Source organism: Phocoena sinus, chromosome 15 (assembly GCF_008692025.1).
Source record: "Phocoena sinus isolate mPhoSin1 chromosome 15, mPhoSin1.pri, whole genome shotgun sequence".
Taxonomy (NCBI): domain Eukaryota; kingdom Metazoa; phylum Chordata; class Mammalia; order Artiodactyla; family Phocoenidae; genus Phocoena; species Phocoena sinus.
Genome location: NC_045777.1, coordinates 19,018,240 through 19,034,491, shown reverse-complemented (window position 1 = coordinate 19,034,491; position 16,252 = coordinate 19,018,240). Strand labels below are relative to the sequence as shown.

Below are 16,252 nucleotides of genomic sequence, written 5' to 3'. Positions count from 1 at the left end.
AAGAGCACTTTGTCTACTGTTGCAGAGCAGCTTGTGAGAGAGGCAGAAAGGAAGTAGGGAACCCTGTTAGGAATGTATTGTCAGAATTCAAGCAGGAGATAATGCAGACTTCACAGGTGTGTGGGCGGGGGAGAGAGGATTGAAGAGATGCAATCAGCTGGACTTATGAGAAACGGAGAGGAAGATGTCCAGGGTGGAGCTTTTCTAGCTGGGTGGCGGAGGAAGATGGTGAGTTCAGCCTTGGAGAAGCTTGTGAGGTATCCAAATGAAGATGTCAGGTAGGTTAGTAGGTTACGTATCTCTGACACAGTTTAACTTTAGTGAAATAGGCGACCTCACGGAGCTATTGTGTGAATTCAGAGCGGAGTACACAGTAGATGCTCCATAAACGGCAGTTCTTTCTCCAATTCCTCCCCCCTACACCACATAGCGCGTTATGGACACAGCCAGGTACAGAGCCAGGTCGTGTTTACTCCGCGATCTGATTCCCTTTGGCCCCGACTCCTCTCCTTAGCACAATTCCTGGCTCAGGGATGTTTGAAGAATGAACGAATGAAATCAGGCCTCTTGTGACCCAGGGCTACATGTACCCGGCTGCAAACTGAAGCTAAGCCAGACCTTTCGCGGGTTGAAAAATTAAAATAAATTTTAAGAAGTGGGCGTGAAATCATCCATAAGTTGGAAGGCCTGGACAATGGCTGGGGTGGAAGCTCCTCCCGCCAAGCAGCGTCGGGGTCCCGTTAGCGAGAGAAGAATAGCTGGTGAGAGCTCGGGGCCCTTGCTGCCAAGGTATTTGCAGCTCCCGGGAGATCTCGGACCGGGTCCTGCCGCTGTCCCGCGGCGGCCTTTAAAGGCCCACCACGTGGCCGAGCTGCCGGCCCCAGTCCGGAGGCGGTGTCCGGGCTGCACCTGCGCACTGCCTAGGGGAGGGATCTGGGTTCCGAGAAAAGGCGCTGGGAGAGGAAGAGAAGATTTCACGGGGTGGGCGGCCGTGGGCGGAGTCAGCTCCTTATGCAAATCACATCGGCGCGCGAGGGCTAGGGGCGGGGCTTGCGATGCAAAGCCGGGTCCACCTTTGGAAGCACGAGGGGGCGGGTCCCGCAACCCTCGGCCTCCTTCCGGAATCTCTGACGTCAGGGACGTCGCGTTTAAAAGCGGCCGCGCAGGCGCAGTGAGCCGAAATGCGAACTTAGGCTGTTACACAACTGCTGGGGTCTGCTGTCGCCACCAGGCCGGCAGCAGTCAGCCTCACCGCCGCTGTCGCCGCCTCAGCCGTTCCGGGAGTCTCAGGCCCGCCCCGCCGCCCTTTACCCGCGTCTCCGGGAGCCTCCCGGAGCCCCAGTCCGCCCGAACAGGCCGGCCGCGACCGTCTCTGCGTCTCCTCGGCGCCCCTCACCGTCCGTCGCGCTCGCCGCCTGAGCCGTTCCGGGAGTCTCAGGCCCGCCCCGCCGCCCTTTACCCGCGTCTCCGGGAGCCCCCGTCCGCCCGAACAGGCCGGCCGCGGCCGTCTGCGACTCCTCGACGCCCCTCGCTTCCGCCGCGCTCGCCGCTCCGGCCGACATGAGTGGGGACCATCTCCACAACGATTCCCAGGTACTGCCCTACCCGGCCCGGCCCGCCCGGGCCCCCGGCCCCGCCCCGCCCCTCCACGACCCCCGGCGCAGGCCCCGGCCTCGGCCCGGCCGCCGCTTTGACAGGCCGGAGCCCCCCGCCAGGGGTGGCCGGCCGGAGGAGATCGGCTCCCCGGGCCCCGGGCGGGAGGCGCCAAGTTACAGTTTTAGGGGGGTTGGCTGACCCTTCAGGCCGTTCCCGGGGCCCCCTCATCCCGGGGGGCGCAGGGTGGGCCCGGCCCCCGGCAGCGCGCGCTCGCCCGCCGCCCGCGGGGTGAATGTGCCTGTTGTTTCATCGTTCCTCCTTTTCTCTCCCCAGATCGAGGCGGATTTCCGACTGAATGGTGAGTGTGCCCCCTCCCCGACCCCGGTCCCCCCGGCCGCCGGCCCCGCGCCCGGCCCGAGCCGGGCAGAGGACAGACATGGCGTCCCAGAGACTAAGTCCCGGCTCCTCGCTCACCGGCCCCATTGTTCCCATCGGGCCGCCTCTGGACCCCCTTTCCGGGGACCCCAGCGCCCCCAGATCGAGGCCCTCCCAAGAGGGGGCAACGGAGACCCCGCGTCGCCCGCCGCCGGGCCTCTGGCAGCCTTTCCGGGCCCGGATTCCTCCCGGGAAAGTCGCCTTGTCGACAGTCGGGACTTAGTCTCTGCGCCATTTTCTTTTTCTCTCTCCTCTCCTTTCTGTGTCTGTGTCTCTTTCTCTCCCTCCCTTGGCTCCTTCCTTGAGCTGCCCAGAAAAAGCTTTCTGCGGAGCAAAGCCACGTAAATCACAGACCTCACCAGGGGGAAGGTTGGGAGCCTGAATTGTTACTGTTTTTTCCCAAAGTGAACTTTATTTGGGGTGTTATTCCCTCTTACTGCTTCTTGTTTGTTTCCTTTTCTGCTTCCAGAATGAAAGATACCCTTCGGCAACTGTTGATTTTTTTTTTTTTCTCCCTTTCCCTGGTAAGATGTTTATGGTAGGAAATAGGGCTCTAAAGCTAAAGCCCTCCTTTGTGGAGTTCTTTATATTTTGAGATTGCTTTCCCCAAGTTGTGTTCTTTGCAAAGGTAGTGGTACCTGCCTTCAGAAAGTTTGCAAGTTCTCTGTTGGCCATCCATTGTAAATGTTGGGCTCAGGCATGTTGATTTTTTTTTTTTAATTAAAGTATTACTGACTAGAACTTCAGTGGGGCTGAGGTTCCTAAGGCACTGTTGTGTTTTTTTTAGAAATGCAGTTTAGTGTAGTTGTCAGGAGGAAACGTTGCTGAGCATCTCATCTGGCCTGGTGTATTAGGCATTTCTCGTAGGCTGTGGGGTAGAAAAAAAGATTTTATTTATTGAAACAAAGATGACCAGCACCACCCCTGCTTCCTGTTCATTCTTTTTCAGAAGCCTCTGTTTTTCAGGAATCGAGAGCTAGCTTGCTTTTGCCTGACCTTTATGTTTTGTACCCTTTTCAGCCAAATCAAGGCATTTATTCTTTGAGTATTTCCACTTCAGTTACCGAGTGAAGATTCCCCCAATAGAAAGCTCACCCTGCGAGCTTTTCAACAATCCTGTTGAAGGAGAAGATACCTTCTGTAGTGTGCTGGGAATTCCCACTGATTCTGATGGTACATAATCCTGCTCAGTTGAGTTTGGGTTCTGGGAACCTATCCAGTGGGAGAAGCTGATGACTAGGTTTTCTGATGTTGTAATCAGCAGTCCATCGTGTTAGCCTGCTCTACTGCGAGCAGCCTTATGTTCAGATTTTGAAGTAGGGCATCCAGCAAGAGATGGTACTCTGCGAGGAGAGAATCTGGTTAAAGTGTAGCATTTCTTGAGCACCTAATATATGCCAGGCACTGTGCTTAGTGCTAGAGCTGAACCTTTGGCCACAAAGTGCTGCTCTTGCCTTCAGTCTATGTGGGGGAGACATAATTAGTTAATTACAAGGTAGGTGCTGGGGCAAATCTATACCCAAAATGCTTTGGGTGACTAGGGGATTTAATTTTGTCTGGGGGTGGGGAAATTTCTCAGAGGAGGTAGCTTTTGGGCTTGCTTGTGCAAGACTAGGTGCTGAGTGTCAAGAGTTGGAGTATTTCTTAACTGTGTTTAGTCAACCTATCAGGGTTTTAAAAGCGGGAGATGAGGCCCCTGCTGTTTAGAAAACCGCAGAGTGTAGATAACGTTTCTTTGGGATGTGGGAGCAAAGAAAGGATGTGGCAGGTGAGGATGTAAAAGTCCTTTTGACCTCTCTTGGAGGAAGGTAGGATCTTAATACAGAATAAGTGTTTTTTGACTCTCAGACTGGGCTGAGTAGGTAACGTATCTAGTAATGAAACAAAGTGTAGTCCTTCCTCCTCAGAAAGTTAACCTCCATGGTTCTCACCTAGGTTATACAAAGGAACTGTTGAATATGTGAATGATTGTAGGCTGGGTAGGTTATTGCTCTTTAGTGCCATTTTTTAGAGACTGAAGTAAACTGGCTTTATTGACTTTTAGAATGTGTTTTTTCACTTGTAATAGCAATAATTGCTGATATTTATTGAATGTTTACTGTCTATCAGGCATGAATCTCAGTTCTTTCCATTGGATCATCTAGTTTAATTTAATCCTTGGAAGAACCCTTATGAGTTGGGTACTATTATCTCCATTTCCATAGATAAGGAAACTGAGCCTTAGGTATATTTACTAGCTTTCCCAAGGGCAGTGAGTTGGCACTGCAAAGCTCACAAGCTTAGCCACTATGCTATATATGATTCTAGTATGAAGAAATTTAAAGCTCCCTCATGTCTGCTTTCTTACAGAGCTGAAAAAGGCAAGAGGGAGAGATTTGATAGTTTGTTGTTTGCTTTTTATCTAAACCTGCTCCCAACAGAAAAAGCACTTTAACTGCTTCCCCACCACACTGAGGGTCTGACAGTGGAGTATTATCTTTGTAAATATTGTCTAGAAGAAAGATGTAGTATTAGTAGCTGTTTGCTTGCTCTGTTAAGTAATACATTAGTAACTAGTGATTGATTTATGTAACTATGAAAGAGTTTTTAAAAGATAAAAATCAATGTTTAATTATGCTCAGACAAGTTATTGTTGATCTTTGTATTAAGAGTTTGCTTAAGCATGATTTTAAGTGGACCTAAACCCATCTTACAGATGAACTGTACCGATAATGTTAAAACAAAACTCCCTCATTTGCCTGCCCTTATCCCCTAAGAGCTAGAAGATTTTTTGCCTTTGGAGTTCATTCTTTACAGTAGTTAGAACTGTTACTGTTCGTACAGAATTTAGAACATTCCGGCCCATACTCAACTGCTGGGAAAAATCTGTTATTTGTGAAATGTATGTATATTTAAAGTATTGCTGGGAGTTTCAGGAGCAGAAACCATAATCTCTTATACCTAAGAAAAGGCTTCTCTTTCTAGGTGTTGGTAGCACTCATTGAAGTGAGGCTGAGTCATTAGCACAGTACTGTGCAGACTACTGAATTATCTGTAGTGTTGATAATGGTAACATCAGGTTGGGGGTCAGTGGTCCTATTGCTGTTTCAAGAGCTTGATGTTTTTGTCCATCTACTCTGGAGTAGTAGGGTTCTTTCCTCCCTGGCATGAGTAAAGTATAATGCTTGGTTTCATCAGTGATTATTCTCAGAAATGTTACATGGGTTCATTGTTTGGCATTATCTTGTGTTGATTCTAGTAGCTTAGTGGATTCAAACTGGATGATGGAATTAAATATAAATTGTTTCTGATGCTAACAGATAGTTATAATTCTGTGCTGTTGGGCACTGGTTGGGATGGCAGGTGGGAAAACTAATTATGTGGCTATCTGAAAATTCCCATCACATTTTTAAAACCAAACTGATGGCACCTTCAAATGAAATCTGGCACGTCTTCCTACTCCATCCAGAAACACTTAAGCTCTGGGCTCCAGTGTTGTCCTTCCTTCCACTGCAGCCAGATTTCTTGGGGGCACCTTTTCAGAATTAGTGAGCTGCTGTAGAATCTTTATAGATGAAACGGAGTTGCTTGTCAACATGTGCTTTTTAGATTACTAGCATGTCAGAACTCACAAACAAATTTTAGATTCCGACGTTACCGGTAAAACAAGAAAATCAAGTAGTTACTAAATCAGAAATACCTCATGGTTTAAAAAGTGAAAACTGGATAATATTGCTTGCTATAATTAACTCATTCTTGTCTTTGGTAAGTAGATAAAGTAAAATGGAAAATAGGAAGTCAGGGTCAGTTCCAAAATCTCATTTTAACCAACAGTAGCAAAAAAAGAATTGAGTCTGGCTTTTTTCCCTTAACATCAGCATAATAATGGGGAATTGTGAGAATTTGAAGAGAGGTTTATTAGTTTGTTCTAGGTGAGTCAGTATCCATTTATACAAGTGCCAGGGATTCTTAACATGTCTCAAAGCTTATATTCTAAAATGAAGCTGTTGGGGGTTTTTGTTTTCGGCATGTGTGGGGGCATGCAGAAAACATGGCTGACTTCTGAGCTTGTGAATATGTGTTGTATGTTAATCACAGTAACAGTTACCTGTTGCTGCCAGTGGTATTGGACGTGATTCTGTTGTGCTTTCTGGGTGTATTTCATTTTAGGAACTTTCAGACATACTTCAGTTGTTCATGTTATTTCCTAGTAGTTGGGTATGAGTGCATACGTATGTTATTGGTCTTTAACAGCTTTTGCCGTACTTACAGTGCAGAATACTGATTTTCTTCAAACCCAAAGTTATTTCTCCAGAAGTGTTTTGTGAGGGATTGCGTGTTTTCCATATGAAACTATGTTGAACTCCAATAAAGTTCTAGGTTCACTGGGAAAAATGGATTCCAATGTAATTATTTACTTTTGAATGAGGCTATGGAAATGCTTGAAATGAGCATTTGATGTGGGATCCTGAGTTAAAAAACTGTCTTGAAAGAAAGTTAAAATATGGTCCATTCATTGCATTTGGAGACGGAAGAGTCAGTTCACTAACTTTTCTGAATCCTGTGGTTAAGGTTATCTGACTGCTGCTTAATTATTTTTGAATTCATTAACTTTGCGAAATGAGGGCATTTGGGCAAGCAGTTGAGAATTTGGCTTTTTAAGGTAAAAAATTTGGGATGGGAGAAGTTCCCAACTGGCCCTTTAGAAGTGAATGAGATATTGTGTTTAAAGGAGGCTTTTAGATTGTGTTTTAACTTTGAGTAGTAATAGTTGGAACAAGTCTTTTCTGTTTCCATGCCTTGTAAATCTGAAGTTTGTGAAGCAGCTTTCCATCCCCATGGCTTCAGGCCAGTAGCTAAAGTAGGAAATGTAAAATAGAGGCCATCGGTATGGAAGAAGTAGCATTTGCCAACCTTTGCCCTTCCCCCACCACCTGCCTATCTAGGTGTGAGCAATGTGTAGTATGCTCTGTGTTGATAGCATAGGGCCTGGGTACTGTGCAGGGGGATAAAGATGGGGGAGTGGTGATGGTGGGTGTAGCCTTGGCTTTATTAGGTGGGAAGAAGCTTAGAGTGAAATATCTGTTAGATATTAATGGTATTTTGGGTAGTGTTGTAGGAAATGACTAATAGTTTGCTAAATGATTTTAGCAGCAGTAGATATTGTTTAAAGTGATATTTATTCTGTATATTCAAGAAAGATTCTAAATATTTTTCAGACTGGGAGAGAAGTGACTCAAGTATATGTCTAGGGTATACAGATTGTAATATCATCAAGCTAGACCACCCATTGTCAAAGTTTGTATTGTGTCTTTATCTGTCATTTATGGCTGTAAGGTTTAGTTAAGAAAAAAACGGCAAGGGATATTGGCAACTTAAGTTTTAAATTTCTTTTTGGTAGGTACTCGTTTTTAATTTGTTGCCTTATATTTTTAGATCCACACAGTTATCTCCCTGCCAACTTTACCTTTCTGTACTGTTCTTGAGAATTTTTCTGAAATGTATAGTAAATATTTTTATTTACATCTCCCTTCTGCCCTCCTCATTAGATTGGGTAGAGGTGCGTGCATCTCTACCAGTCTCGGTTAATTCCTCTCTGAGCCTTTGAAGTTAACTTTGTTTCTGTGGATTTAAGGAACCGAAGAACTCAGTTCATTAGCATTCCTGAGACACACCTAGATAAGCTTCAACAAAAGGTGTTAAAGCAGTCAGCATAATTGAGGACTTTAATTCGCTTGTCTTTGTTGTTGACGTTGCTGAGAACAAGTTTAATAGATCCCTGGGTATTATGACATTTTCCTGTATTTTAAGAACGAAAACACATCCGCCAACCCTTGGTCCAATATTCTTTGTTATTTTCTCAGCACAGCCTAGGAAAGATAGAGGGCAGGAACCTTGGAGGAGATATCCTTGGCTATTTGGAGTTTACCAAAAAAAAGTTGTAAGTTGAAGGCTATTCCTACACTAGAATACACTAGAAGTGTACTCATTGCCCCTTAGTAAAAGTCCAGATTTTAACCTTGCTACCAGATACGAATGCCTAGATTTATAAAGTTTTGTAGGCAGAATACGGGTTGGGCAGAAGACTGATCTAGATTTCAAGATCAGTGGATTAGGGAATCTCATTGGCTAAGACCCCCTTGCTTTACCCAGCTCCTATAAGGTAGCCCCTTTATTTCTTTGTAGTCAGCTATCTGAGCTCTTGCTTGGCAGCAGAAGGGGAAGTGGGAGGAAGGGAACTAATTTTGAGAGTTTGGTAGACACTATGTTTTTGTATTCATTAAATCTCATTGGGAGATTGGGATTGACATATATACACTAATATGTATAAAATGGATAACTAATAAGAACCTGCTGTATAAAAAAATAAATAAAATACTAAAAATAAAAAAAGAAATCTGAATTTAATGGGAATAGTACAGATTTGTGGGAAAACCTCATCTCCCCCCCCTTTTTAAAATATCTTTTAAAAAATATTTTATTTATTTATTTATTTATTTTTGGCTGCGTTGGGTCTTCATTGCTGCACACGGGCTTCTCTAGTTGCAGCCAGTGGGGGCTACTGTTTGTTGTGGTGTGTGGGCTTCTCATTGCAGTGGCTTCTCTTGTTGCGGAGCATGGGCTCTAGGCGTGCGGGCTTCAGTAGTTGTGGCACATGGGCTCAGTAGTTGTGGTCACGGGCTCTAGAGCTCAGGCTCAGTAGTTGTGGCACGTGGGCTTAGTAGTTGTGGCGCACGGGCTTAGTTGCTCTGCGGCATGTGGGAACTTCCTGGACCTGGGCTTGAGCCTGTGTCCCCTGCATTGGCAGGAGGATTCTTAACCACTGTGCCACCAGGGAAGTCCCTCTCATCTCCCCTTTTTGGTAGCATACTGTCTTAGTTCAGATTCCAGAAACCCCAGTCAGGTGGTAATTGGTAAGCTTCTAATAAGATGTCACAGCCGGGACGTGCCTGGTAGTCCAGTGGTTAAGACTCTGTGCTTCCACTGCAGGGGGTGTGAGCTCGATCCCTGGTTGGGGAACTAAGATCCCATATGCCCTTCAGCGCAGCCAAAAAAAAAAAAAAAAAAGATGTCACAGGCTGTCCTTAATTATATGCTGTTAGAGATAGCCTTAGACCCCTTATATCTTCAAGAGATGCTATGGTATTAAGGCTGGAACCAGATTGCTATTGAAGTAGGAGAATAAGTGATGAAGAGGGAGGCTCTGGGGAGATACAATGCTCTTGAGCAGCTGTGGTAAAATAGAAAGTTGGAGTAGAAATCAGAGCAATCTGGATTAAGTCCCTGTTCTTACTATGAAACTTGCCCTGGCCGCCGCTATACCTTGTTTTCTTTTTCTTTTTTTAAAAAATCTTTATCGGAGTATAATTGCTTTACAGTATTGTATTAGTTTCTGCTGTACAACCTTCTAGATCGTCACAGAGCATCAAGCTGATCTCCCTGTGCTATGCAGCAGCTTCCCACTAGCCATCCATTTTACATCTGGTAGTGTATATATGTCAGTGCTACTCTCTCACTTCATCCCAGCTTCCCTGCCCCCCCGGCCGTGTCCTCAAGTCCATTCTCTGCTTCTTTATTCCTGCCCTGCCACTAGGTTCATCAGTACTGTTTTTTAAGATTGTATATGTGTGCGTTAGCATATGTATACCCTGTTTTCTCATCTGTAAACAAGGATGATATTTCTATGCTTCACAAGCTATTGAGATTTAAATGAGTATATGAAGGTGTCTCTCTACCCACATTTTAAAATTTAAACTTTGATCAGACAGCTTCTGCTCTGAGATGGATCTTTATCTTGAATGTTAGGTTTGAAGTAGTGAGTTGGTGGCTCTTTCCTTCCCTCACTGGTATTCTCTGTTAACATTTTAAATCTTCCTGACATTTACACAGTGAACAGTAACACATAACTAGAGTTGGTAGATAGAGTCTTTACCTAACTGAACTGCATAGCCTATGTGGCTCTCTTCTGACTATTAAGCAATCACCGTAAAATAAAAGATGGTGTATCTATATCTAGGTTTGGGCTAAGTAGGAGCCAAATGTCTACCTGGTTCTTACTTTTCTGAGAATAAGTCTATGGCAAGGTGGTTACTGCTGAAAGAACTTCTTCCAGCAATAAAGGTGGGCTTAGAAATGAAGGAACTGTATTGATGTGGGTAATTTCTCAACCTTTTAATAGAATTATGGGTTTTCTATTAAAGTCACCCAGAGCTTATATGTCATTTATACCTCAATTAAAAAAGAAAGGTGGGCTTCCCTGGTGGCGCAGCGGTTGAGAGTCTGCCTGTCGATGCAGGAGATGCGGGTTCGTGCCCCGGTCTGGGAGGATCCCACATGCTGCGGAGCGGCTGGGCCCGTGAGCCATGGCCACTGAGCCTGCGTGTCTGGAGCCTGTGCTCCGCAATGGGAGAGGCCACAACAGTGAGAGGCCCACGTACTGCAAAAAAAAAAAAAAAAAAAAAAAAGAAAGGTAACCAAGGGTTTATCTTTTAGATATGTTTAATCAGTGAAATGCCTAGTTCATTATTTGTGGTTTTTTTTTTTTTAAACCACAGAACTCAGTATGTCTTCCGTCATCATGGTTCTTCAAAGGGTACTCTTTTACTACCTGCCACCCCAATATATATATATATATATATATATATATATATTTTATGGCTGCATCACGTCTTCGTTGCTGCGCGCAGACTTTCTCCAGTTGCAGCGAGTGGGGGCTACTCTTCCTTGCAGTGCATGGGCTTCTCATCGCGGTGGCTTCTCTTGTTGCGGAGCACGGGCTCTAGGCACGTGGGCTTCAGTAGTTGTGGCACACGGGCTCAGTAGTTGTGGCTTGTGGGCTCTAGAGCACAGGTTCAGTAGTTGTGGCACACGGGCTTAGTTGCTCTGTGGCATGTGGGGGGATCTTCCCGGACCAGGGCTCGAACCCGTGTCCCCTGCATCGGCAGGCAGATTCTTAACCACTGTGCCACCAGGGAAGTCCCCACCTCAATATTTTTAAACTGAGAAGACTCAAAGCACCTGAGAGTTACTTTTATTTTTCATTTATTCAGATGGTTGCTCAAAGTGACCAGCTCAACTTGCTGTGAAATAATAATTCTTGGGAATAAGTGCCTTAGATAATAAAACTTAGGTATGAGAACTTAAGTAGCAAACTCCATGTTAACAATTGTGCATGAGTATAGGCATTTGGGGGATTCCATGGAAAAAAATTTTAGTAATGGCTCATAAGTCTAGGTAATGCTGATTATTGAATTGCCTTGAATTTTTAATTTGGAAGTACTACTTAAGATAAACCGAAGTTAGTTAGGGATATGTTTACTAATGTACATTAAATTAAGCCAAATGGATCTCAGTAGAGATCTTATACCATGGATCCAAAAGGATTATCTGAGTAGCATCACAACAGGAACAGACTTCAAAATTAATATTCAATTAAAGGTAGTCCAGAGAAAATAATTTTGTAGGATCAAAATTACAGCACAGGGTCTAATTTTAAAGAGTCTCAGAGATAAAGTCTTGAAAAGATAAACATCTCAGGAACAAATGGTTCTTAAAGTACATAGGAAAAAAAAGTGAGAAAGTGAATATTAATACTGCATGGCTCTATTGCCCTCCGTATGTTAGAGTGTCAGAAATAGGATTGGGTTTAAAAGTCTTCAGAGCTTGGACCTCTTTCTCTTACATCATTTTTCTCTGATTAAGAATGTGAATAGCCTTGGGTGGGGAGGGGATCCATGTGTCTCCCCCGACCCACCGCCAAATCAGGCACCCATAATGTAGTGGAAAGGATATTTCAATTTGAGCTCTTGCACTTCTGCTCAATGGCGATGTCTTTGAACAAGTTAATCTCTGAGTCTTAGTCCTTTGCATCTAAACTAGGTCTAATACTGAGGATTAAATAGCATGTGAGGATCACTTTATTTATTTATTTAAATTTATTTATTTATTCATTTATTTTTTGCTGCGTTGGGTCTTTGTTGCTGTGCACGGGCTTTCTCTAGTTGCAGTGAGTGGGGGCTACTCTTTGTTGCGGTGCGTGGGCTTCTCCTGGCGGTGGCTTCTTTTGTTGTGGAGCACGGGATGTTAGGCTTACGGGCTTCAGTAGTTGTGGCTCACAGGCTTTAAAGTGCAGGTCAGTAGCTGTGGCACACGGGCTTAGTTGCTCTGTGGCATGTGGGATCTTCCCGGACCAGGGCTCAAACCTGTGTCCCCTGCCTTGGCTGGCAGATTTTTAACCACTGCGCCACCAGGGAAGTCCCGAGGATTACTTTAGTAAAGGTAAAAACTTAGAAAAAAATTTTGAGTTCCTTGCCAGTCCTTAAATTAAAAAAAAAAAAAAAAAATCACCCAGTCACCTTTTCAGAGATTGCTTCATTAGTCTTCTGTACAAAGGGAACTTCAATTTCTTTAAATTTGGGTATTGTGAGATTTTACTCCAGGGGAGAAGGGTCACTAGGGAGTTTGAATATGATACTGTTGCTGTGAATCTGAGATGGGCAGGCTCAGGAGGGTGCTGACTCGCATTTACTTTGTGACTGTGTACAAACCACTTCGTTTCTCATACCACTTTGCCCTTGGGTTGGTGCAGTATTTAAGAGATCTTCTTAGGAAGGTAAAACGTTCATGTTTAATTGCAAATGGAAACTTTAAGTTGCCATGTTCATTTATTTAAACATTCACAGAGTAAATACCTGTAGTGACTAGATACAGATGAACAAGACAAACCCATAGGGCTCTCAGAAGGAACACTTTGAGGTCAGTAAGTTGCAGGTCTGTATTTTTACTTCCTCTGTTGAGATTCCATGTGTTTGCATCAGTGCAGAGGCTCCTGTCGTACCAGGGTAAGTGGGAACGGAAGGTACTTTCTGGCAGCTAATGCTTCACTATCAGTGAAAAAGAGTGATGTCTCCATTTATTTCCAATCCTAGGAGATTTTTTTTTCTCTCCTTGGAAAGAATTGGAAAAGCTAGGACCTTAGATTTCCAAAGATGTCCAAACTCTCATAACTGTTCTAGAAAAAAAAAATTTAGGATACCTATAAGCTCATTAAAACTTTTTCACCTGGAATAGAAGAATAAAAGTTTAGTTTTAAATTCTGTGTATTTTCCATTATCTTTTTGTATCAGATACCTGTTTTGCATGAATTTTAGGAAATTAGTTTTCAGGTTTCCCCGAACAGGTACATTTGTCAGGGTGACTAGAAACGTTCACATTCTGTGCAAGAGATTCATATGACAGTAGCTAATCAAGTATTTGCTTGAAATAGTTTAAATCCTTGAATGCATTGCCTAAAATAAAAGCTGTGAAATCACCATCTTATTAAATTTGAAGAACTGAAATCTTAGAGGTTAGACTCAGGACTTAAAGTCCTGGGAAACTAATTGTATGAAACATTTCAAATATATTACTATTGTTACTCCTTCCTAATCCATGAAGTGTCTTGATACGGGCAATACATGAAAGCTGTTAAACTCCTCAGAGGAAGGTTCAGAGTACATAGTAGTGTTATGTATAGTGATTTGAACACTAGAAAACTGATTGAGACTAAACGTTAGCTTTACTCTGCCTTATTTTTATAATCAGTGTGTTTTTGCAAGAGTAGGCAGTAGTTCTTGCTATTTAACATAGAAATTTTCACAGTTCTAGTTAACCAGGAAAGAACAGAAATGGGGAGGAGGAATACAAATTGGCTAGTCTTTGTAACTGCTGGCTTGTTACACTTGACTTCCAAACTGAAAGCTCTCCAAGGCCACACAGCCCAGCTCTGAAAAGTCTCCCAGTTAGCTCCCTTAGCATACAGAAGTCCACGACAGACGGACGGGGTGGGCTCAGTGGAGATTCAGCTGATGGTGGTTTGACCATAGTTAATTACTCTTTCCAGTTAAAAATCAAATCACCTTCTTCCTCCCTTGAGTGCAGTGTAATATAAAAATCACACTTCTACAGAAGTTTATAATCTTTTTACAGATGTTAGCACCCTCCTAATCTCAGAATGTTGGGAAAGTGGTCTATAAGCAGAAATGTGCTTGTTTTCTCTTTGGGGAAACAGATTCTAGTTGGGCAAACAAGAAGCTAAAAATTTTCCCTCAGTAGTCCTGAAAATGTTATAGCACTTATTTAGGACTGGAGCTAACTTCTAGAATTTAGATGTCAGGTAGTGTTTGTGTTAAGCTCAAATTTTTAGGGGAAGAGTTCAAAGTTATAGTGCAATATGATGAAATATGTCTATAAGTGACTGAAAACAGTGAAAGTGTTTGCATAAATAAGACGAGCAGACTATCAAACAGAATTCATCCTGATTGCACATGTGTAAATATGCATGCCAGTAGGTGCTGTTGTACAAAAGTGAAGATAATTTTGCTCAGTACATTTACTGAAAACTTGATATTTTTTTTAAAGGCCTTCTGCAGCAACCCTGTTTCCCAGAAATGAAGTTCAGTGTGTGTTCTTCTCCCAGGAGTCTATGATCATGTTTTGTTTTGTTAAAATATTCCTTTTTACCCTGGAATGCCTCCTTAGTGTTTAGAACTTGGTACGGTTTAGATAAGTATATCATCTCCATTTTCCTATCTAATTTTAGGAAGGCATTAAGTATTGTAAACTCCTTGAGAGTTAGAAACATCTCAGAGCCTGTTTCAATATTGAAGGCATAGTCTTAGATACTCAGTTTCCTTTCCAGTGAAATCTGTCTGCAATCAACACTTAACCCCAAGCCAGAAGTAGCCACTTTTCTCTGGCTTTCACTGAGCCTTTGTTGTGCTCTTCCAGTTTTTCATTCTAGGCTTTAGAAATTTATGTGGTTGGCTTTTTGCTTACTAGGAAGTGGGCAAGAGCACTATCTCATCTTATATGGTCAATACAGATGCTTTTAACAAATGTTTAGTTGTGAAATGGGATCCTCCCTCTCTCCTAGCTCACCAACTGGTTGAAAATCAAGTTAGGAACATTGAGAGCTTTACACTAAGTTTTCAGTTCTTAAGCTAATTTGCATAAGAATTACCTGGGAGTGCTTGGTGAAAATACATATTCCTAGTCCTGTGCCTTGAAGTTGATTCTGTTGTGGAGCTATTGAGAAATCTACATTTTAAATATATTTTTAACAATTCAAAATGATTCTAATACAGGTGACCCATAAGTCACCTTTGGAGAAACTGATCTATCTGAACTATTTTATTTGGCTAAGATCTGTTTTGTTTCATTTGATTAAGGTACTCCATTGGTCTAGTTATTAAATTTACAGAATTTTTAAAAAGGTATCAGAACAGTGTTTTCCATATGTTTATAAATGCTTATTACTTATCTCACTCTAATTTAAATAAATATCTTCTACCTTTCAACGAGCATTTAGATAAATAGCAGAGATAGTTAACTGCCTTTGCAGCTGTTTAACTATGTGTCTCATCAGAATCCTAATCCTTTCTCCTACTTCCATGTTTAACTAGCCATTATTTGATCCTGATGTCATCTTTTAAGATTGGTTGACTAAGCGGAGCACGAAGAGTGAGAGGCAGTTTTCATGCTAGTGTTCCTAGGATGTTGAAGGCAGGGCTTGAGGACGTGAAGTGGAGAGTAGTTTAGTGGAATGCTGTGGATCTAACTTGTGGAGAGCACTATCTTTAGGTTAAACTAGGGGTCTTTAGTTACTGATGGCACTGATTGAAATGGGAGGATTTGAATAGAGCAGTGGTTCTTAAAGTGTGGTTTCTTGATCAGTAGCATCAGCATTGCCTGAGAACTTGTTGGGGGAAATGCAAATTCTTGGCCCTCATGCAAACCTACTGGCTCAAGCTCTGGGAGTGTGGGCTCACCGTCTAGGTTTTACCAAGTCAGCCAGGTGACTGATACACACTGAGGTTTCAGAACCAGTGGAACAGAGTAAGATTTGAAGTTCACCTTCTCCTATTGCGCCTCTCACATTTTTAGGAGGAATGAAAGACAGTTGAAGTCCACGTGCTCACCAGTGAAACATAGGCTTTGGAGTTAGATAAACTTGGATTCAACTCTCGGTAGTTGGGTGGCCTTGAGCAGATTATGACTCTGATTCATATGAAGCCTATAACTAGTTTTGTAGTAATTCAACCTCTTAAACAGTGTTCCTTGTTTTTTTCACAAGGCCCATGTCTGGGCCTCAATACTTGTTTGATACTTATACTTCCTTATAGTTAGGAATTTGGAGTAATTCAAAATGGGAGCAAAAAATAGGAGCCAATTACATGATTAGCACCAGAAAAGCTTCTAAAGA

General features: G+C 43.1%; 1 protein-coding gene across 1 annotated transcript in view; it reads left to right on the top strand.

Moving 5' to 3' along the window:
• The first annotated feature begins 1,163 nt into the window (after positions 1–1,163).
• TOP1 (DNA topoisomerase I) overlaps positions 1,164–16,252 on the top strand; it is an 86,027-nt gene continuing 70,938 nt past the window's right edge. Inside the window, 2 exon segments of the mRNA XM_032605297.1 lie at positions 1,164–1,593; positions 1,930–1,954. Of these exon segments, the coding sequence (XP_032461188.1) occupies positions 1,561–1,593; positions 1,930–1,954 (58 nt within the window). The 5' untranslated portion in view covers positions 1,164–1,560.